This window comes from Protomyctophum parallelum (genome assembly GCF_964188405.1).
Source record: "Protomyctophum parallelum genome assembly, chromosome: 6".
NCBI lineage: Eukaryota > Metazoa > Chordata > Actinopteri > Myctophiformes > Myctophidae > Protomyctophum > Protomyctophum parallelum.
This window is the reverse complement of record NC_139701.1, coordinates 21,626,692-21,651,161: the sequence shown is the minus strand read 5'-3', so window position 1 is coordinate 21,651,161 and position 24,470 is coordinate 21,626,692. Positions and strand designations below refer to the sequence as shown.

Below are 24,470 nucleotides of genomic sequence, written 5' to 3'. Positions count from 1 at the left end.
TACTCTCACACACGAAATCAATGCTTGACTGTTGTAATCTGTCATGTTTTGTGTACCTACACTAAATGCCTACATTCATTCCTGAATATTTATAGAATCACACAATCATTATATTTCTACTGTAGCCCTTCCAACTATGTGGATACATTGTGTACTTTCTCTGCACAAACTCTCTTCACCGAAAATACTAATACCATAATAGGAACGCTAGGTTAAAAGTTCGTAATGGCATTAGTTCATAAGCCATAAGGCTTGTTGCCTGATCATGTGAGTCCATGATTGTGTATTTACTGTACATTAGCATGGCATGAGGCCGTGTGTGGTTGTGCATACAGTATGTGATATGTATATGTCTGTGTTTGTACATGCTTGTCGACATGTGCGGTATGTCTGGCGTGAATAAAGACTGCCATTGCACGTGCGCATGAAGATGCACGTGCGCATGCAGATGTGCGTGCGTGCGCGCACATGTGTGCGTGCGTGCGTGCGTGTGTTCGGGTATAGTTGCGTCTACACACAAATAGCTCCTGAGGGCCCTCGCGATCACAGACCGCCGAAAGGAAAAGGGTTTCCGAGAGGTTTTCCTCTGCGCTATTTAAAGTGGAAGCCCTCTGGGACATGTTTGGCATTCTCAACCACTCACTAAAGATGGCCTGTGATCTGAAGCCACTAATAGGCTCGGTACGCTCTCTCTCTCTCTCTCTCTCTCTCTCTCTCTCTCTCTCTCTCTCTCTCTCTCTCTCTCTCTCTCTCTCCTCTCTCTCTCTCTCTCTCTCTCTCCCTCTGAAGTGATTACCCTGCTTGTGATTCCGCTGACACCCACATGTCCCCTCGAGACGTGCTTTCACTAGTTTGTTTAATCTGCCTCCCTGTACTGTAGGTAACACAGCCATAATTGAGGTGTCGATAGAGCTTGTGGAAACAGATGAAGCCAGATAGCTGTATTTATGAACATTCAACCATCACCTCGGATGACAGCGCTTGCTAAATAAAAGTACCTTGCTGTATATTGCTGTAATTGGAAGCTATCACCTGTTCTTAGGGAACATTGGGCCCTGTTATTTAAATTTGTCAAAAGATTTTTGACAATGTTTTGATAAAGGATAACTACTGCAATTAGAGACGACATGGCATGCAATTCACAAAATGCCAGTGTCCAATTTTCGGTGCGTGACAGGATGCGAAGATAAGTATGAACCTGTTATTGATCATGATGTGATTCATGTCACATGGCAACTTTCTCTCTATTTACAATGACACGATACACGATAAGATTATAATAAGATTATGGACCATGTAAGAGATGAGAGTAGCACGCCTCACACTCAAGCGGTCTTCCCAAAGTTCTGTTGATACCTGAGACGGATAGCATTTCACACCCTGTTTGATTGTGATATAAAAACAGCAAGTGGAGCCGTGCAAATGCAGGCGTCTGATACTGTCTCTCCTGCAGTTAGTGTCTCGCCTGTCTGTAATAGGCTTGAACTGCTCTGTTCAGAACACATGGAGTGTCAATCATGAACCAAATCAGCCCTTTAGATGAAGCCAAAAATAAATGTAAAAAAGAACACAGAACTAAACTTGAATTAATTCAATGTATCATACTTCTCTGCAAGATTGCATCTGTCTTCAGATGTGTAAAAGAGAAAAATATTCTCAGATATCTTTTTAAACCCCATTATTCTAAGATAACCGCTAATTAAATCGACAGTGTCATTAATTGGGTCGAAGATAACTTGCATTGAGTTGAGAACATCTTAAACCCAATTAAAGATATCTCCAACTCAATTAAAGATATCCGAATGCCTTGTCTCTACAATATGCTATCTGGCTCTTTTCTGGCACAATAATATCAGCTCGCTCGTGGCCCTAACACAAAGACTTGAGTTGTGCCTCCAAAGTTTTTCTTTTTTTTTGTTATCATGAAAAGGGCTGACGTTTTGAAATAGATGTCGTTCATGTCACACTTTTGTGCTGTGTATAGTTTCTTTAAAGAGGCATAATTATATTATTTAATCCCCCTCCTTATCCAGACTTTGAAATAGAAATGGGGGATTATGGAAGCTCTGACATTTTGGAAGTGGGACATTTTACTTCACCTGTCAAACTGCTATCACAAGGTGAAGAAGGCACGTTTCAGGCAAGCAAGCAGCCAAGTGGTTCTTTGTGAATGTGTTGCTTCCCCGTGAACGTGTTAAAGCTCATACAGATTTTCAATCCATTTTAGTTTCACGTCTGATCACCAGCGTTTTGTGAGAGAGATAAGCAACCAGGTCTATGAAAACAAGCCCAAAAGACGCTAAAGGCCACATGAGCACCTTTATATATCGGCTATTTGAACTACCAGCTCAAAACGCATCACAATGCAGAAAACACAAATCTTGTATGGCAGTCCCTGGCATCAAATATTCTCAGAACCACTGGCATTACACAGCAAGACCAAAATAATCAAGTACACTTTAGAAATAAGGTAATTTATTTTTTATATATACCAATATTTACAAGCGACTTTAATGAAAAACACGCCCAAAGTCGCTTCTGCTACACTTTGGAAGAAAGTGGAGTCTCAGAGATTCATTCAAAGTCCGAAGTTCTAAAGTGTCCTTTAGGCCCATTTTATACTGGTGTGTGCAAAAAGAAAGAAGGTTTTATTTCATCATTGCTGATTAAAGATGCAATCTATCTGCTCGTGATTAAAGGTTTCATATACAGTTCTGCCTACTTACAGATGTGCATCTTTCACATTTGATGAAGTCTGTTGCTTTTGAACAACCCCAAATCGGAGCCACAGATGGCTGTGCTGTTTGGTGCTTTGATGAGGCCCAAATGATTTGGTGTCGTCCGAGAGCATCTGGCACAGCATGGAGAGTACAATCAAAATGACAATGGTGAACTCTATAGGAGAGTTACCTAACAATAACATTCTTTATCCAAACTGCTATCCCTAATCCGTTTGACACCATGTGTGCACAGACACGCCGTCTGATCGTTTATACTGTTAGATATGTGGACATGAGCTCAACCCTCTCCTCTCCCTCCCCCAGGACGCTGCTCGAGCTGTGGGGAGAACGTAGTGGGCGAAGGTACCGGCTGCACCGCCATGGACCAGGTCTTCCACGTTGACTGCTTCGTCTGCATGACGTGCAGCAGCAAACTGCGTGGCAAGCCCTTCTACGCCGTGGAGAAGAAGGCTTACTGTGAGCCCTGCTACATCGTAAGTCACACCACCATATATGACTTGCTGCCGCCCACCTCAGTCGTTGCCCTGTGCTCAGCATATTCTAAACTTTAGAATCTAAAGCATGATTATACTTTGTTGTAAGGCACAGTAAGACAAGGCAAATGTATTTTGTATTGCAAATTTCAATAACAAGGCAATTCAATGTGCTTAATTCAAAAGTGAAAGTGAAGTGAAAGAAACACATTAAAAAATAAGAAAAATAAGTTAAACACCTATTGCCTTAATAGGACGCATTAAATGGACATGTGACACTTGCGAAAAAGAACAGATCTGGTTATTACAAGTCATACAAGGTTGAGTTGAAGTTATTTATTCTATTATTTTGAAATAACTAAGTAAGATATGAGGGGGAGACGTCCATTGCCTTTTTATAATAGAAGATGTAGAGATATGTTTTGTGGGAATTGTTGTGTGGAACATTCAGTGTCCCAGACTTATTTCTTGAGGTGCTCATCTGGTAAGCACGCAGAGTAGTAATGTCAAAATGACATTAAAATGTGTAATGGTATTACTTGGTATTGCTGATGCAGTAGGATAACATGTTTCCTGAACTATCCCATTTGACAATATTTCACTATTTTAATGAAGAACCCAACCAAATGGAGGAAGTGAGAGACAGTGGGATATCCAGTGAGGTCTTTTTCAGGAACTTCTTTTTAAGTTCTTTCAAAACCCTGTGGCCTGGTTTCCTGTTGCAAATGTACAGGACGAAATGCCCGGTCGCTTCAACACGTAATCTCAGGAACGAGAGAACGAGCGAGACATGTGACCTCAGGAATTCAACTAGTGAACATGGCAGCGTTAAAGACATTGTGTGTGTGTTGGAGAAGGAGAAAAGGGGAGGGGTGTTTCTTCGATCACAAGTAGTTAATTTGTATTACATTTCTTTCAGTTCTGTTTCACCTAAATGATGATGCGTTTTACTGTAAGCAGATGAAACGTGACAAGCTAACCTCCCTGTCGATATCTTGACTCCGCACCTACATGATATGTAAATTGCCAGGGTTTTTCTGCAGGCCAGTGGAGGGAGATAGGAGCAGGACTAAAACAAATGATGTCAGGGTTTTTCTGCAGGCCAGTGGAGGGAGATAGGAGCAGGACTAAAACAAATGATGTCAGGTTGTTATTTGCCTACTTAACGCACACGCTCCACTTTTCAGATTGTTGATAAGAGGCTTTTGAAGATGGAATGATAATGTTCTTGCTGCTGATACAGCTTGTTAGTTTATGAGGAGTTTATAGCTCTTTGTGTGTGCGCACGTGCATGTTTGTGTGTGCACCCTAGCGTCCCTATTCTGGGGCGAAACATTTGGCGGACCTAATCGTGAGCTTGTAGATCGGCTGGATTTGTTGAAGAGATGAGGGGGAAAGAATGTATTGGACCAAGTATAGATCCCTGGAGGACTTGTCAACTAAGTATAAGGGGTGTGTGTGTGTGTGTGTGTGTGTGTGTGTGTGTGTGTGTGTGCGCGCGCGTGTGTGCATGTGTGCACGTGTGCGTGCGTGCTACATGGTGAGGCAACCAAGAAAAATATTATTTTTTCTTTTTACAAATTCGCTGAGATACACAACTACTGCTGTCTTAGCAACATCACCTTTACAATGAAACTCAGATGGCTGACAGTACTGCCAGTGACTGCAGGTAGAATAACATTCCGTTCTGTGACACCCTTTGTTTGGTACAGTAGTAGACGTCAAAGCAAATACATGGTTTTTCTTCCACATAACTTGTCAAAAATGGCCCAGTATTCACCCTACTTGTAAAATCAAACCGGAGCCGCATGACATTCAGTTGGTGGCGGGCCATCTCCTAAATCATCTCTTTTCAGAAGCACTCTCTGTGATTGTAGTTGTCTTGTCTGGAAGTTCTCCAACTCCGATACGCGGCACTAAAGAGGGAGCCTGGATAATTTAAGAACTTTATTTATGCATTTCATCAGCATAAATGTTCTTCTGGCCCAAGATCAAAAGGATGAGGAAAATCTGAATTTCTTAATGAAAGTAATTTCTTCTTCTTTTATTCCCATCCTCGGGGTCATGTGCTTCTGTGCGATTAGAGAATGAACGTGAAACTCGGGTCTCTCTGGAGAGGCGCGCCGTCGCGAGGTGGAATCAATTGGTTGGTTAAGTTTCAGCTCAGTCAGTCTAGGAATCTCTTAAGATTACAAGAAGAAAGGGTGCTTGGATGGCGCAGTGGTGGCAAAGAATCCACCACGGCGCATCCGGTTTTGACGAGTGTCCATACGAAACTCGATTGGCCCGCGTTCGGGCTGTAGCAGCAGAAAGAGTTGGGCGTGAGGGAGGCCTGGGTGGAGGCTCTGCGTGCCAGTAGGATACAACAGCAGTGACAAATAAATCACAAAAACACAAATAATGAATTGGCATAAAGACTAAATTGGGGAGAAAAAAAGCATAAAAAGTACAATTCAAGTAACAATGGATTGTACTTTTGTATACTCCTTCAAAACACTGCAGCTTTCGTTACAGTAATGATGAGCTGTTCCACTGCAGTGAGTAGTACATGTAGCGTTTAGTAAGTAAAACATTCACACCTTGGTAAAAGCCAATCTACTGTTCCAAGAACGTCCTTTGATTCTGACAGCATGACTGAACCATTATTTGAACCAGAACTGAGTGCTTAACCCATTTTGACTCTTTTGATTCTAAAAATGTCTTTTACATCCTGACAGTTTTCTGAAAAAGCTATGTTTCTATGTTCAATCTTTCAAAAATAGCAGATCTACAAGCTCGTATGAGCTTGTAGATCTGCTATTTTTCAATAGCAATAGCATAACATAATGCTAACACCAAAAGGGGTTCCCGCCCAAAATGGGATGATACTGTGACACACAGTCGCACGTCCCTGTACGTTTTGTACCGCTCATGAAAGAGGTAATGCCTGCTTGGTCAAAGTGTGTCAAAGTGCTTGAATTCTAACTTTTATCCACATACATACAGTGTATGTATGCTATAGTTAGTTTGAGCAAGTAATCCATTTCCTTTAGTGTACATCACGTGTGCTTAGGTCAGCTTATTTCTGACTGACGTATTTTGTCTGATAACAGATCTGGTATAAAAATGTTATGAATAAATTGACCTCACTTTCTGCTTTGATTATTTTTTTGTATTCAGTCCAAACACCACAAACTGTAGACATGCATCAAGTCTTTTCCTTGAGCAGGATGTGGGTTACAGCAACTCCCAGAGAAAACTTTGTCTACTGAATCTATCTAATGATGATATGCAAAATATGTCAAACACACAGCCAGCCAAGAATTGCCTGAATGCAATTTGTATACCGCAGTGATTGCCATCTAGTAATGTTTCCGGCAAGGTATTGGTGTTGGCATTCACTAGGCATTTACCTAGGCCTGGACTTTGCATATTGCCGTATGTGGAACAATGCTGGCGTTTATATTGGCGAGCGTTCACCTCTTCCTCTGGATGACTAAAACCGTTAATTCCTTTCAGTAATGGACAGGAACACAGACACGTCTGTTATCTGTGCCAATCTAGTTCCCTGTTCTACGCATCGATATCTCTGTCCTCCAAACCCAATGACCTCGCAGGCCATCAAAGGGCAGGGCAGAAATCAGCCTTTGTCCTCTCCACTTCCCTGGCTCCCGTCCAAAGAAGACTTATCGCTGCTTGTTTAAATACCGAGTGATGGAGATAAACTCTACAGTGGCTCAATTAAAGCCCCTTTTTGCATGAAGTGGTTCCTAATCGTGTTCAACAATGTGAGAACGGCATCAGGCGACCGTTATTGTTTTTACTGTCTGATGTAAAGTAATGGCCGGGGGTGTCCCACCACGGGCTGTGTCAGACCCCCGTTTCTGTGTTTACGCCTGTCTAGTGTCTACGTACTGTATGTGTGCAAAATGCCAGAAGGTGGTCATCTCATCATAGCGATGCTCGTATTGAGGCTTTGTTTCAATCTCACCATGTTTATCAGGTGTTTCCAAGAAACCCATCCATCACAGGAGAAGTTTTTACAAGTTTTGAGATAAACAAAACAAAATGCTCACAAAATAAATCCAATTACACTGCCAGGCTCGGGCTACCGGCCAAGGTGCCTGGACCGCTGAGCCACGGCCCAGTCCGCAATCTGACAGTTTTAAGTAGTCTTTGACTAGTCTGAACAAGACTGTTTGGTGTGGAAGGACCTTTAGTTGGAACGCCCGGCCAAACTGGAGGCACCATGGAGAAGTCAAACCCCAGTGTCCATGGTAGTATTGTACAAGCTCACTGAGCTGTTTGCCTTGAATTATGACAGCGGATTGGGACACTGTAGTTCATGTGGTTAATACAACTAAGCACCATAACAAACAAACGATAGTGTAGCTTGCCAGAAACTCTCAGTAACACAGTGCTTCCCACTGGATCGATTGACAGTGGTCACATATATCCGCAGGCAAGGCGATCAAGTCCCTACTTGAGTCTGTGGTGGTGAATACTTGTCATCTCTCTCCCTCTCACCCCAGTTCAGTAATGAAAGCTGCCTGTGCTTCCACATAGGTACCTTATATCCGGGAAGGGTCATTCAACACTCCTCTCCTTAATTCTCCATTTCCATTTATAGTGACCTGGGGAGCGTGTGTCAGACCCATATTATTGGAAAGGGATGGAGTCCATACATTTTCGTTGAAAACCTTTGAAGCTCACCTCATTAGAGTGTTACGACTACCAGAAGAGAATGACCAGGAAAAGTCTGGGTCAAGTGATTGTTTCCATCAAGCAGCCACTCAACTAGCACCTTGCATTGATGTCAGTAGTCTAAGTAAGGATGTGAGAAAGAAATCATCTGTACATTTTAACTGCTTGAAAAGCATCAAATGCATTCAGTGGTTGAAAGTTTGCTTAGGATTTATATACTTACACAGTAGTTTTTCCACGTTTTATTTCATTTTAGCTTAACACAGAGGGGGGACAAAACACACACACACACACACACACACACACACACACACACACACACACACACACACACACACACACACACACACACACACACACACACACAGTGTTTTTCATTAGACTATCTTCTCTTTTGGAGAACAGTGAAACATAAACCTGTACTACTACATTGATGTTCTTTTTTTAGAAAGCTATATATTGCTGCAGCTCCCCCAACCCATATATTTCTGTCATCGCACGATAGCATTTGAAGTGTTTATACTCTTCAACAAATCAACAGAAATATTTCCCAACTAGCCCTGGAGTGAAGTACTGTTGCAGCCACTGGTCAAATTTCCCCTGGCAACCTCTCATGTCACAAGACATCATTTATATTTAGCATTTCACAATAACTTCCATCCCTGCCTTTGGCTCCTTTCTCCACGACAGTGATGTGTGTATACTCTCTTTGGTTTAACGTGACACAGAAAGACATTGCCATGACTTTTTTTTGTAGTCTATATCAGCAATTATACAGCAGATGTGTCTCAATTTCGAACCACTTGCAACCTTATATCCCCGTTTTGGCACTGTAGGCAAACATTTTCAAATGTATTCGAAAATGTACACAAATAGCAGATTTGCAAAGCTGCTATTTTTGCAGCATACAAGCCACAAGCTCAGCATGCATGCTCACAACACACTTTGTTGCAATCCGTCGTGAGCTGGTAGATATTTTGGTCATTTCTTAATAGGTTTTCAGTGGTTAAATAGATAAATAATATATATTAACAAAATATATCTCCAAAATTGAGATTGGCATCAGACCCAAAAATCTGGCATCGGTTGGGCTTTAATGAAGACATTATTGTCCATTCACTTTCTATTTCACTTTCTATTGTCCATTCACTTTCTATTGGGCAGTGTGGCTGTGTGTCACAGGGGTTAATTGCGTACAGAGGGTGTAAATTGTGGTTTTATGTTATAATCTGCGTGGTCCATATCTGTCCGGCTTTACTCATGTCCTACCAGGCTGCTGCAAGGCCACTTACAATAAATACTAGAAATCCTAACATTATGGAACCTTCCCTCCTGAGAATGTACTCATGAATAGACCTTTAAACCTGTTAGACTGAGATCAAAATGCACTGTATCAGGCACTCATCAAGCTCATTTTATTACGACAATATTGCTTGCTGAAAATAATGGATTTTCAACCCAAGGATGTTATCCGTTCTTTTTTGGGCCAATCAAAAATACATTGTACATTGAAGTATTCAGAACATAAGCTAAGAAACGTGCAGTATGACTGTTGCAAGTAGCACAATGTCATGACAGAGAATTGGAAGACCCACGGTAATAGAGAGGGTTTTCTTTTCCCAGACAATACCCGCAATCTAGTTCTGGCTCTTCAGGCGGAACTGCAGAGAGATAGCCAAGGTCATGGAAGCCACGTAGCTTAAATGTAATTATGTTCATTATCTAGTGTTGTACTTCTGTTATTTAAAAGTAAATGGCTTCTTTTATTTGTCTCATTGGCTAAGCTTTCCAAATGATTTTCCCATTCTGCTAATGTAAAGGAATAAGTGCACATAGCAGCGCCTGGGCTGTCAGTTATCAGCAGAAAATGATGATTGACAGTAAGGCTGATGAGCTGTCTGTCTGTCTGTCTGTCTGTCGCCTCTGTCGCCTCTGTCTGTCCTCATCCTCATCCTCATTCTTAATCTTTACAAGGAAACGCTGCAAAGTCAAGATTTGACTTAAACTGTTGCAGGCTCATTAAAATAGACCTAATGTCTCCATTCCCGCATTTCCACCCATCATCTGTCTGGGCCACCCATCACACCACATACAAATACTGTAGCCAAGATGTAACCTGATCATAAAGCTTAAAGTTGATTTAGAGAAACTATTCAAGAGAAGAAAAACTAATTCAACAGTACTCAAGTCCAGGTTTTTTCTTAGCTTGCCACCAGGCCTGGAATTTCGGCATTTTAGGGTCAACAAGGCCAAAGGCCTTTGGTGTTTGTTGTCCATTTTTCAAATGCCAGGGAAGGAAGGCCATCAAATAAAACGAGATGTCCATTGCATACTTAATTGAATTTAAGGGTTAAGGATTCTTTTAAATGTAATATGTAGACTATCTGCAGCGAAATAAATAAATTATGGTATTTATCTGATCCATGCTCATCCCTGCACCAATCAAAGTTACTGGGTTGGTTTAAAGAAGGAGTTAAGAATTCAGAATCTCTTTTTTTTTTAACTAAATTTTTATCCCACGATTTTGTAACCCAGTTTTCTTTTCACCCAGTGCCAATTATCTAATCCTGGGCGCTACACTTCCTCTGCCAACCTGGGGGGGGGGGCAGCGGACTGACCTCATGCCTCCTTCTATGCATGAGGAGTCCAAGCTGCTTCTTTTCACCTGACAGAGGGGACTTTCCCCGGCCGGACGTAGCGCGTGGAAGGGACACGTTATTCCGACCAGTTCCTTTCCCCTCCATCAGGCGCCCCGGCTGGCCAGGGGGAGGTAGTTTTAGAGACCAGGATTACGGCATGTTTTTGTGAGGGTATCTACCCTAGGGGACACGGGGAGAACATGCAAACTCCACACAGAAATGCCCTATCGCCAACCCCCGCCTCGGGTATGGGCACTGATGACGCGGAGGAGGGAACACGCCGCCAGTGCCCACAGCGTCCCCAGCGGGAATCGAACCCAGGACCTTCTAGCTGTGAGGCGACAGCACTACCAACTGTGCCACCGTGCCACTAAGAATTCAGAATCTCAACAAAAGACACCAGTGTCTACATGACAAGAAAGAGACACTGGGTGGCTGGGGTGGGCAGTAGTCATGGTACCAGCTGTGGGGGGCTTGTGGTGATGGATGGCTTCTCTGCAGCACAACTTTCCCAGCTACAGTGTAGTGTAGTGCACTCTCCCACTTTGGAAAGAGGAGACCATCAAGACTTCTCAAGACTTCCCCATAGCTTTTCTTGTCATTGAGAACGGAGGGAGGGGGACTATATGATACACTGCACACGCACAGCCCTCTGCTTTCGCAGAGCTGGCTGCACACAGCCAGACATAGAATGCAGGAAGGTGAGGATTACGGGGGCTGCACTTCCCTGACAACGGCACCGGTTATATTTAGAGTCGACTACACTACACACCGCCCACACACCTGTCACGTCGGCGTGATGGATATCCAGGTAGTCAGATCCAGACTTCAGAGGCTCGCACTCGCAGCCGGGAGTGTGGCGGGATCGCGGCCTCCATATGCTCGGCAGCATTGCGTCCACGCATGGATTTCAGCTGCCATGCCTGCACCGCGTGGAGAGCAATGATAACCGCCGGTGGCATGTACCCCCTCCCTGGTTATTTGTTTGTTTTGTTTTTAAGATAATATGTTTGATAGTGGCTGGGAGTAGAGAGACAGGAAACGCAAATGAGAGGAGGGGTGACTAACAATAATGTACAATTTAGAAACTTAAATGCACCCTAGCTATATCTATATTCTGGAACGAACGTTCTGTAAAAAAGTTCAAAACGTGTCATGTTGCAACACGTTGTGAGCTTGTAGATCGGCTATGTGAGCTTGTAGATCGGCTATGTTCGGCAATGACATTTGGTGTAGAGGTAAAAAAGGAGTGGACCCCGTATAGAGCCCTGGGGGACCCCAGTCAACCAAGAATAGGATTGAAGTAGTTGGCATTTATCAGATGCTCTTATACAGAGTCACTTATAAAACACAAGATAGACTTGCAGCAAAGGGCCTCTGGACGGATTCGAACCCAGGCCAACTGTGGCACGGCGTTAGCCTTGACATGGTACGTGTTCTACCAGGTGTCCTACCCGGGTTGTTTGTTTACTGGCCGTCTGAAACGTCTCCTCAGCTTTTGCGCTGACTCTAACATCAAATATTCATGGCTGTCTGCATTAGCTCGCAGAGTTCTAATTGAGTTCTGTATATTCAGACATGATTAACTTGATCTAATTCCTCAAAGGAGTGAGCCAATTAGATAGCACTTGCCTGAATAGGATCTGGCTTCTCAGTACTTCTCCAGACTCGCCGAGACAATTATGCGCACATACACGTGTGCTGCATGGTGGGTGTGAACCACACTCAAGCAGGTCATTACTTCTTATTACTGTATCGCACTGTACGGAGCTGTCGTATCCCGTAGTGAATGAATAGTACAGGCCCTGTTATTAGAATATACTGTTTGGACAAGGGGAGAAAAAAGGGATTCAGAATACCGGGCCCTGTAAACCCTCCTCATGTCTCTTGTCGAAGCACATTTCCTGCCCCCAGGAGTAAGCCAGAGAAAAGAATATCTGTGGCCCAACGCTGACCCACCACAATGTCACTCTAACTCATGGCATGAGAGAAGTATTGCCTGGGTCTTTGTCAGGTTCTCTCTGTAACCGGAGCAGGAGACATTACCCAATGTCCAGAGGGGTCACATTCTGCTGCCCAGCTGAATTTAAGGCAGACAGGCAGCCCAGATACGGTACTTTGCCTCAGCTGGAGAAGGGATCAGGACCCCACTGCCACCTTTTTTTAATTAATAATGAAATAATAAAAATTCCACAACTTGACACAGATCTGCATGTCAGCTAATGCTGGGTGATATGGATAGAATAAAATATCGAATACCTCGATAACGATATCGTGACAATAATGTCATAATGTGATGATAATATATATATTTTCTTTAAAATATATCAGTTCTCAACGCACATTGTGAGCTTGTATATCTGGTATTTTTTTTACCAGTCACAATATTTGAACCAGGAAAAGACAACACTTGTCATATAGTCAATATTTAGTCCTATATAACCATATCCATATAATGATTATATATTGCCCAGCCCTATTGTCAGCCGCCCTATTGTCAGCCTCAGGCTTCAGTTTGACGGTATCGTGTGAATAAAATATAAATATAATATGATACTTCTCCGGGATTAAGATGTGGCTGCTGCACTTGTCACAGCACCGAGTGTGGCTAGATTTATAAATGTTTCAATCACGTTTGGCACTCGTGCCATTCTGTTTAAGTTTGTCTGTATTCATGGAGTGTTTGTGGAATAGAAGAGAGACCTCCGGTGGGGGCAGAGCTCAGTGGCAGTCAGCACTGGTAAGAGATTGCAGAACTAAGGCTGAGTCAGGGGCTGCCTTTGGTAATAAACTGTCCTGGCCGAGATATAAACTAAACGCGGAAGACAAATCAAGATAGGAGGGTTCTGGCGGGATGCCATCCTATTCCAGCACACGCTGGTCATCCATAAGCCAGCGTCAATTTATTACACGCACAGACACATTCTTCAGCCCAGCTGAACAGAGCAAACGGCACCTTGTGCTTGAGCGGAAACAGGGCCCCTTCAGGTCACAGGCACTGAGCCCTGGAACACTCACCCTGTCTGACTGAAACGTACACACACACACACACACACACACACACACACACACACACACACATTAATGACTGTCACAAATGTTCTCTCTCTGAATTATACAGCTGATACTTTCAAGGTCAGTGCTCCCCGAAGTGAGCTGAGCCGGGAGTTAGTAAAAGCCTTAGAAGAGTCACACAGCAGTTTCACAGCCATCACACATAACAGTTTGCTAGTGCGTGTGCACACACACACACACACACACACACTCACACACACACACACACACACACACACACACACACACACACACACACACACACACACACACACACACACACACACACACACACAGGCAGCGGTTTTTGACAGTTAGACAACACGGTTATAAAGGTCTAATGCGTTTCATCAAAGAAGCGAGACGTGTCATGTAAAAACGTACCCTGTCTTAATATGCGCATAATGCTTTGCATGTGAACAGTTACACAGACAGATGGAACGAGTCCTGCACCGCCAGGGAACGCTGTCCATGGAACGTCGACAGAAAGTAATTACCCATGTGAAATTAAATGAAATGTAAATGTAAGACCAATGTCAAGGACGTGAATCCTCCTAGACTGTCCGAGGAGGGGAGTTGGGGTGTTGGACCGCTCCATCAGGGAGACAAATGTCAGGAGGTTTTGCACTGGATAACCTTCAAAAGTAGGAGAGTCATTATGCAGTCAAATCTGTAGTGTTCTTTTAACTCCGAAGTGTCACTTTTTACACTGTTAAAGGTGCAATCCTGTGTTGGATTTCACTACATCGAGCCCCACTTAGATGACAAAGTAATAGGTACTCTACACACACGCACACACCCAAGTGCACACGTGCACTCATACACACACAAGTACACGCACACATCAGACCAATATATTACGGAAGGGTGGAGTTCCCACAGTCCTTCCGAATGTGTGAAGATTTAAATTGGCTCCCAATGTCCCTCGCAGGAATCTGGCAGGTTCTCTTGGCTACAAACCTCCACTATTTGGCTGGAGACTGTGGAAAACAAATTGAAACTGGATTTTTGCGTCTTATCTCCAATGCCTTTTGATCAATTTACATTTTGCACCGACAACAACAGGCCTATCTGTTGCCTTTTCCCAGACTTTGAATAGGAAAGGACCTGATTGCTCCCGGCGCCTCTAAAGTCAATGTTACACAGATCTTTCATTTAACCTCTTGAAGCTACAGTAGATATCCCCGTAGATACAGCAGTGCATTATTAGTGTTATTAATTAATTAATTAATTAATATTATTATTCTAGGCAAAACAAGTTATTTATTAAATTATAAGTCACTCACATTATACAATACGCTAATATTAAAATATCTATCTTATTGTGTGGAGGTCTGGGGAAATAATTACAAATTACAAATTACAAAGTATGTGTATCTCTGTCCGAGGGGTTAAGATCTGGAATGCCCTACCAGAGGAAGTCAAACACAGTAGTAACTTTTCAAAATTAAAAAAATTGCTCAAGCGAATCCTTTTGGCCAAATACAGCATACTATTGGTGTAGGGTGGAATTCTCGTATCTGACTTTTGTTTTGTGAATCTGTTAATGTAATGAGTATTACGATTCATGTTCTGTTGTAAGTAGGATAGGCATTTATAAGCTTTTAGCTTCTGCCTACTCCTTTTGATCATCTTCATGTTTTGGTTTTGTTTTGTTTTCATAACAGCTTACATTCATTGTCTTTAAATATTGTATTTGAAACTGAAGGATGATCAAATAAACTAAACTCTAAAAATCTAAAGTGTAGATGTCAGACGTGCATCTACAGTAAAATACCCCTAAATACTGACATGTTTGCCAATTCTGAAATGCAATATGCATGAAGTATTAGATGTTATTGCAGGTAATTCTCTCCTCAAGTATTGTCTTTGATGAAATACTCATGTAGACATTCATGTATAAATGGAGGAGTCTTCAGGGTGTTGTAGATGCTCTCCTGAGCCACTTTGGAGTCAAATGAGATTAACTCAATAATGTACTTACTATACCAGCATACCCATGTAGAGAAATCCATGTACAGTACATCGGCAATGAATAAAACACTCAAGATAATTTTCTGAATTTATTCTAAGGTTGGATAAGTGAGGCTAAACACAGCTTAAAAAGCTTGTGTAGCCGTAAATTGCCTGAAAAATGTGGTAGGAAGTTTCGCAGTAAAACATTACAATTTATAGTCAAAGTTGTTTGTGACTTTTGAACTTCCATCGTAGTACATGCACTATGTGCTGCGTCAGTGGTTTCTGACTAATGTATTTTCAGGGAAAGATACCTGGATCACCTGGTAAGAGCACATACCATATAAATATCAAATGGAATCTGACATCTTTGCTGTAGGTCATCCCTTCTCCTCTCCCTCTCTCTCACTGTCACAAAACACATGAACAGAGTAATGGAACATCACTGCATGTTTACACATAATAATCGAAAGCCTTGATCCCAGGAGTTTTATCAGCGGGTGCTGCTAGTGTTAGATTTAATCATTTCAAACGCTAAGTGAAAGAGAAACTGTTTTCGGAGCTTCAAAAACTGCCTCAAGAAGTAGACAGGTCAACTCTGACTCATGGTTCAAGGCCATGGTTTAAACCAATGTCCTTTACTCAATGGACACACAGTAAATTAATAAGTCAACAAACGTGGTGGTGCGCAGATCTTTCTAATAATAATAAACCAATGTCCTTTACTCAATGGACACACAGTAAATGAATAAGTCAACAAACGTGGTGGTGCGCAGATCTTTCTAATAATAATAATAATAATAATACAACTTTATTTGTATAGCACCTTTCATGACATGAAATGCAGCTCAAAGTGCTTTACAGAACAATGGAGAATAAAAGAAAAGCAAGGCAACGACATTAAAAAACAAGCAGTTACAGTGAGGACATGAAAAATAAAAAATAAAAGATCAATTAAAGGCAATGTTGTAGAAGTGGGTCTTGAGCTGAGCTTTAAAAATGTCTACAGAGGCTGCCTGACGAAGGTACAGTGGGAGCTTGTTCCAAGCCGACGGCCCGTAGAAGCAAAAAGCTGCTTCCCCGTATTTTTTAGTTGCCTTTTTTTTGGGCAAAGCGAGCAAGCCGGCGGTGGAAGACCTTAGGGGGCGGTTTGGGACATATTTAGGCAGGCAGTCATGTAGGTAGGAGGGTGCTAGTAAGTGTTTGTTCAATATCACTGGAGTTGAGGTTGCGAACGTGATATAATTCACTGGGCCACGACCAGCACATTCTGTGAGAGTTTGGACGTAGACCATATCAAATCAACTCCAAACTTGGCCCACTCTGTGCTCGGCATGCCAGGGCATACTGTAAATCGTTGTGCATTCTCGCTGTGGACTCGATGCCTCCCCTCCTGTCAGCCTTACTCTGCCATGTAAAATGAGAACGGTGAGGTGTAAAAGTGTGTGACCATAAAGAAAATAATAAATGAAAGACAGTGGGACAGATAGTGAGCAGTTTAAAATGTGTGATATGCAAGTGCAGATTTCACACTGTTGTTGACAAGTTCATCTGCATTCTGCAGACATCTGTCTTCAGGCATTGTTTTACTATCACCAGTGGTCATAGAGACGCTATTTCTCTCTCTCTGGACTAATTTCTCTCTTTTGCCTAATTTATGCTATTGTCAGATGAAAATAGCAGATCTACAAGTTCACCAAAAATAGCACAGCGTTCAACAACTGCAACGCGCTGTGAGCTTGTATATGCAATACTTTCAGTGTGCGACACCACCGTGCAGCAAAGCACAAATCAGACAAGGCACTATATCAAGCCTGTGTCTCGGGTGTGAGGATCTGTGCACGGGGGACCTCTTAACTTGCTCTGCTTTGTTTGCCATCGCAGCCTTTATGTCGACAGACAGCCGTGTCAAACGCTGTTTGGCTGTTCTGCAGCTAAATCACGAAGCGAGGGCATCAGTGTTGCATGGCGGTGTTGGCGTGCACAGAGCCTACTACAAGCTCCTTTTGTAGGAAATTGAAAAAAGCTGTCCACAATTGACTTTTAACTTATGCCATTCAACCCCTGGGTTCAGCGAGAGTCAAGCTGACCTAAATTCACTTTCACCTCATCTGCCTAGACATTTGTTTAGCCTTCTGGGCAAACACTTAGAGAAATGTATGAGGCCGAAGAAAAAAAAGGAATACATGTGCTCGAATACATCACATTTAGAGGAAGGGGGGGTCGTACATCCCCGGACATCTACAGACAGATACAGCCCTCTAGTGGTAGGTTGCAACTGGAGCTCTCACATACCGAGGGCAGCAGGTTACTGGATGCCCTGTGTTCTAAACCAACCTCAGGACAGGACCCTCGGTTTGATACTGCTTTAGGCCATTTGGTATTTTGGTACGACCTCTGTGACCCCAGTGCCCAGTGTACACTGTACACCGCCCCCCCCTTTTCCCCTCACTATAAGTTTCTTTTCCCTTTTTACCTCCTTTATGATGAAATCCTGTTCTGTTCTTTGACTATATAGAAGTGTCTATTTGTACGTCTCTAAATGTTTTGATGAATTGAACATTTGGACCCTCTTGTAAACAAGTGTAATGCTTAATTGGGTCGTCCACTCACAGTTAACAGTCTTTGTATTGAGTTTGTGCTTGAAATGTACTGTAATTCTGCAAACTGTTAATAAATATCTCAATCAATCAATACAACTTTGCATAAGTTTCAAACAAACCACATTCACAATACAAAAAGGCAGTATTTGACTGTCCAGTGTTTCCGGACACAAAGAAGACAAAGTTATGAGTGCTGACTTCAATTAATTCGCAGACCTTGAAAGGAGGTCAGACTTCAGCAAATAATTGCGCCCACAGTATTTTAGCGCCTGAAATTACAATTAGTTTTTATTACAATTAGTAAGTGGCCAGGAGTAAATGTGTACTGTGAAATCACATGCGCTAGTTAAACCAAACAAGGTATAGTATCAACACATGAATAGCAGTTGAGAATAAGCAAGTGGAAATGCAGAGCGATGAGTAAGAGTTGAGTCAAGGGCAGCTGTTAGTTTTTGGCACTAGCCTCTCGTTAGTATACTCAGGTTGCAAACACATTCCTTCACTTCCCCCCCTCCCACCCCCCCCTGTCTCTCTCTCTCTCTCTGTGTCTCTCTCTCAGAAGGGGTAGAGAAGTGAGGCGAACCTCGAGGGTTCAATGCAGCAAGCTCATTAAAAGCTTTATTCCTTTTCCAGGATGGAGGAGGGTTGCGATACGGACATTGTTTATACACAAACGTTGCCCTGGGATTAATGTTTATTTCTATTACTGTCGGAAGGGGGTGGGGTGAATACAAAAATGGAGCTAGTCTCATGCTTTTCATGAAATAATGCCACTGCTGGAGTGCTTTGAAGAAACAGCCCCATTCTTTTATTTAAAGCCCTGCTTTTTTATTTATTTTTACTGTGGCTTTTTTTTTTTCACCCCTCAAGTCATCAGCTGCTCCCATCGCATGCCTTCTCTCGGCAGCCAATCATGGCAGCACGGGCTGTGCACTGTGCACGCCATCCCAGGAGTTACAACATCTTGGAGGTGTACACTGTCGCGCAGCCTAGATTGCGTCATATCGCCCTACTCTCCACAGTCCACATGAAACGTGCATTGCCCAATTCGGGGCCCAAGGAACATGCTGTCATGATGAGCTAGTAGTGGACTACAAGAGCAGAGCAGAAGGCAACTACAGAAGAAGTGGGAAAGTTCGTTGCTATGGTGATGAGGAGGTCCACTCCATTTATATTTACTCTAACCGCAATAACAATAAAACAACATGACTTTAGCAGACACCGTGTGCACTGCCCACCTCCAAGACCGCACAGACCGCAGGAAGCATGCTCAACTCTCTGAGCAGCACGTGGAGGGGGGGGGGGGGGGGGGGGGTGCACAGCGCCGTGTTGCTACACACCCCAAGCTCTGTTTAGAAACATAGAGGCAGCTCAGCTACAACGAGAGCAGCTGAACCGTGCTGTTCTCATCCTGGCCAGGCCTACAGAGAGAGAGAGAGGGAGAGAGAGATCAGAGGGATGCAGACATCCAGGAAATGCCTGGGCAGAACAGCCTGTGCTCCAGAGAGGCCCCTCAGCCCTGCCCTGCCTCCCACGCCCCACACACACACACACACACACACACACACACGTCCGCGTGCCACAGCCCCTCATTGATCAGCCCTCACATGATATATCCATCCCCCTGTAATTGCATTGCTGTTTAGAGAGGCAATCGTTATTTATGAAATATTGGAATAACAAATGGTGTCTCCCAGTAGATATTAAGAAGAGGGATGCCACAGATAAGTCAGAGGCAGACGGCAGCCACGACCCCCACCCCTGCCCCCACAACACGCACACACGCGCGCACACACACGCACAGATGCACAACCACCACCCCCAGTGGGCTGGCTGCCCGGTCGCCTGGCTGCAGAAAACCTGCAGTCATCACAAAGTGGAAGTATTTACTGCCCGCACTTGCACGTATTGGGAAGGCTGGGGGAGGAGGGGCAGTTGAAAAACGACCGGGTTTGTGTTTGAGGGAGCTGCTAATCAGATTCCTGGGGCTTCGGGGCCATCCGAGGACAGCCCTGCCAGAGCTGTTTAGTGTCGATTTATCTGCTGCATGGGCCCCACACGTGCCTCTTCAGGAAAACGGGTGGTTTCGGTCCTTGGATGCCGATTGGCTCAGGCTGCGAGCTGTTCAGTGGCGATATTCACCTTTCACCATATACTCGCCTACCTCGTTTTAAACACTTAAGCCCTGTATACTCCGTTGACCGAGGTCCCCCAGAGGGCCATACGGATCAAATGATAGACGGGTCATAGTGTTCTGAGGATGATTATTGTTAGGCATTTTGCCATGAACCCAAGTGCATTCTGCAAAAATAACCAGTCTACAAGCTCACTACACGTGGCAGCGCGACATGTTGTTAGCTTGAAGATCAACTATTTGGAGATTTGGTGCAGAGGGAAAGAGGAGGGGACCAAGTATAGACCCATGGGGGAACCTACAGTACAGTAGTTGACAAAGTATACAGTATGGGGTTTAAGTGGTTAAAGGCCCTATTGGGAACGCCTCATTAGAAAAACCTTTAATCATCTGTTCCTATGTCATATTGTTGTGCACGTTTGACGGTGGAAGACGAGGGCTTAGGTTTAGGGCCATGTTTAGAAAAGGAACTGTATAAGAACTGTAGAATAGTGAGGGTGAAGGATGTAGTGGAGAAGATTAGGGTTAAGTGTTCGAGGAATGAATGTCAATTGAAATCAATTGACAGTCCTCACTGACATACTGTAATTAGTACAATGATACACAATTAACAAAGTGTGTGTGTGTGTGTGTGTGTGTGTGTGTGTGTGTGTGTGTGTGTGTGTGTGTGTGTGTGTGTGTGTGTGTGTGTGTGTGTGTGTGTGTGTGTGTGTGTGTGTGTGTGTGTGTGTGTGTGTGTGTGTGTGTGTGTGTGTGTGTGCGCGCGTCTACAGAACACTTTGGAGTCCTGTACCATCTGCAGTAAGCCTATCATGGAGCGCATACTGCGGGCCACAGGAAAAGCCTACCACCCTCACTGCTTCACGTGCGTGGTGTGCCAGCGCAGCCTGGATGGCATCCCCTTCACTGTGGATGCTGCCAACCACATCCACTGCATCGAGGACTTCCACAAGTAAGGACCATTCTACACTTGATGATTGGTGCGACAAAGACTATACAACACTGAATTTAAAGGGATATTGACCTTTTATAGAACCTTGCATAGCTGCATACCTTCCATTCCATAAAAAGAAGTCCTTGAACATAAACTTATTAGGAAAGTTAATTTAGTGTATTCATCTTACCTTGTTATGGTGCAACTGCATGCCCAGAAAAGCAGGATTCACAAAAAAAAGAAAACTAGGATTCATATGGTTAACATCCTCTGTCACACACAGTGTTGTGTCTGATGTGTTTTCTCGTCAGCTCGCATTGGGTTGTCTTGCAAAACCGTAACTAAAAAACAATGTGTTTATTATTATGCCTAGCATAACAAAAATCCATACTGTACAGTGTACACTGTAGTTCACAACAGTTAAAAGTTCTGACTTTGAGACCTGTTTCATCAAGAAATAAGAATGAATTATCTCTCCAGCACAGAAGGAGCAGATAAAAATGATCGACAATATTTCTATTTATGTTATGGCCACATTGGCCAGGTAACCTAAGTAAGCCTTGCCAAGCCATGAGGCCCATATGGCAGGAAATCTATCTCCTGTTTCTGTAGCATGAGGCAGCTTGATGTACAAGTACACCCCCTGGATATGATGTACAAGTACACCCCCTGGATATGATGTACAAGTACACCCCCTGGACATGATGTACAAGTACACCCCCGGGACATGACGCTTACAACAGTATGTCGCAGGGATTACCCCAACCCAGCCCTTGATGCTGAGTAGGGAATGCCAAGCAGGGAAGCACTGGGTCCCTTTTTTTTCAGAGTCATTCATTGGTATGACCCTTTGGTATTGAGTTCTATCAGTATCATTTGAACTAGTTAGATAACTAGATAATAGAGGGTATGCGCATGCATAAAGTGAGTGGAAAATCAAGTAGCAAATCTAGTGGCAAAGTGAGTTTAATGTCATTTAATGCAATCAGATAGGACTTTTCTGTTTGGATGTATGGGCTGTCAAGGTGAGAAAGTAGTTTTTTTCCCACTCAGTAGGCGTTCTGCATTACTTACTGTTATGATGATGATGTCACGTGCATACCCTCTATTAGAGAAACATGGCTTTTATGTAGTACTGAACATGGTCACAGTTATTCTCCAGGAAGTATTGGATCCACGTCCTCTCAAGGCCCAGTGGTCTTGTGAAATCCGGCTCTGCTGTGAAGTGACAGCATGTGCTGCATGCGTCTGACAGTAATTACTGAGTTACAGTGTATGGATTGGGCAAACAAGTGCCTTACCAGAAGTGTTACCTTACCCAAAAGGGAAATGGAAGTAAACAGCTTGCTGTTAGTAAGCCCACAGCATTGCGGAGCAGTGCTGCCGCGGGCCACTGTTTAATTTCCACATGACAAGTATGACCTCAACAATGCGGCCCTTTGTGTCGAGGAACAGCTGTGTTTGGCCATGTCGTTCTCACTGCTCTGACTGTGGCATCCCGACGCCACAGGCCCCCCCCCTCGCTTCCTGAATCTCAGCCACTTGCCAAGCCTGTTAGAAGTGTTGACATCGTCGTCTCCAGTCACCTGACCTGACCTGAAACCTCAGCGCCGTTCTCATATCCCCTTTGACCCCATTGTTAGAGGAACCTGTTCCTGCTCAGGTGTTTCCCAAATGACTCGACCTAAAGGCATGAGAGCAAACGGCAAAATGCCACTGATGATATATTGCGGCGAGGCCGCCGTGCATTCCACTCGCATGACCGTTAAGCTGCTTCCTCAAATATTCCGCGTCAGGTGAAGCTTTTAGAACCAGGGCAAAGTTGAATAATCTACTGTAAGAATCACATTATAATAATTGTTATTGTACACTACCATTCTGGGCGGGAACCCCTTTTGGTGTTTTACCCCCTCAGGCCGGGAACCCATTTTTGGGTTCTGTACAGTATGTACAGTATTCAAAGATGTAAAATGTTTGATGCTGCTATATAAATATTTGAAGTTTTTCAGAAACCTTAGGTCAGGATTTAGAGGCGTTTTTAGAATCGGCCTCAGGCCTAAATGGGTTAAAGATACTGAACAAGAGAGAACAAGCTCTCAAAATCAAGGATTTTGGCAGGGGATCAAATAAAATAATATCTAATGGGAGCAGTAACATTTTATAATTGCAAATCACAATGACAACTAGATAAAGTGCCAATCGGCACAGGTCTCCACCAGGATTCTTCCTCAGCCTGTGGGAATATGCGTGCACAGTTTCATCGCAATCGATGTGAAATTTGGATAAAATCTGAAGGAGTAAGAATAGAAAATGTGTTTTACATATGTGGGCCTCCTGGTGGCGCTATAAAGAGCAGATGTGAAAAATTCCAGACAGGTTTTTCCTTGGCCTCTAGGGAGTTGGCATACAAAGTTATCCACAGATCCGTGCACTTAGAGGTAAAAACACTTTTGGGCCAGTTATAGCGCCACCTTGAGGCTGAGTTGAAATTGTTCATGTGGCATTTCGTCCTCGGCCTAGTGGGAATGTGGGTGCACAATTTCACGGAAATCACGCGATGTGTTCATGATTTGCAGCATTTTGTTTGAAACTGAGCACTCCTGTGAACTTTGGAAGGCAATCTTAACCAATCAGGATGGAGTGTGAGAAATCTGAAAGACCGGTTTCGTTGAATGGCTGTAGAGAGACTGTGTACCAATTTGCGTGATGTTTGGACAAAATCTGTAGGTGTACTGTGCAAAAACTTGTTTTGCACAAAGCGGCCTCCTGGTGGCGCTATAACAGGCCGTTCTGGAAAGTTTGGGGCAGAGGTTCATCGTTGGCATCCAGGGAGTGTGTGTGCAAAATGTGGCATGGACCGGGTTAACGGTGGCCGAGATTAGCTGCTCACGGACGGACGGACACACGGACACACGGACACACGGACGGACGGACACACGGACGGACGGAGTGCAAAACATACTCTCTCCCTAGGCCTTCGGCCTGGTGGAGACAATAAAGTGCATTAAGAGTCATGGGGCCCTGGAAGAGATACCATGGTTGTCTGTAGTGTAGGGTGACATAAAGGACCTTCCCTCAGATTGTCGAAGTGCATTCAGCCTTGCGAAGGTTTAATTAAAAGTTTGCTAATGCAGCTTGGGGCCAATCCAAGAGGAGCTTTGAATGTAATCGGTAAAATCTTAAAACTCTATCTGCAATTGCCCTGAAGACATTGGAAAGAGGCTAAAACAGGGCTAATAACTGTGTTGGCTAT

The 24,470-nt window shown here is 43.6% G+C and overlaps 1 protein-coding gene across 5 annotated transcripts in view; it reads left to right on the top strand.

Moving 5' to 3' along the window:
* The window catches only part of lpp (LIM domain containing preferred translocation partner in lipoma), a 188,316-nt gene that overhangs the window by 156,314 nt on the left and 7,532 nt on the right, over positions 1-24,470 (top strand). For all 5 annotated transcript variants that reach the window (XM_083766328.1, XM_083766329.1, XM_083766331.1 and 2 more), the window contains 2 exons: positions 3,045-3,214; positions 21,057-21,235. In XM_083766328.1, the coding sequence (XP_083622454.1) occupies positions 3,045-3,214; positions 21,057-21,235 (349 nt within the window). The remainder of the gene's footprint in view (positions 1-3,044; positions 3,215-21,056; positions 21,236-24,470) is intronic.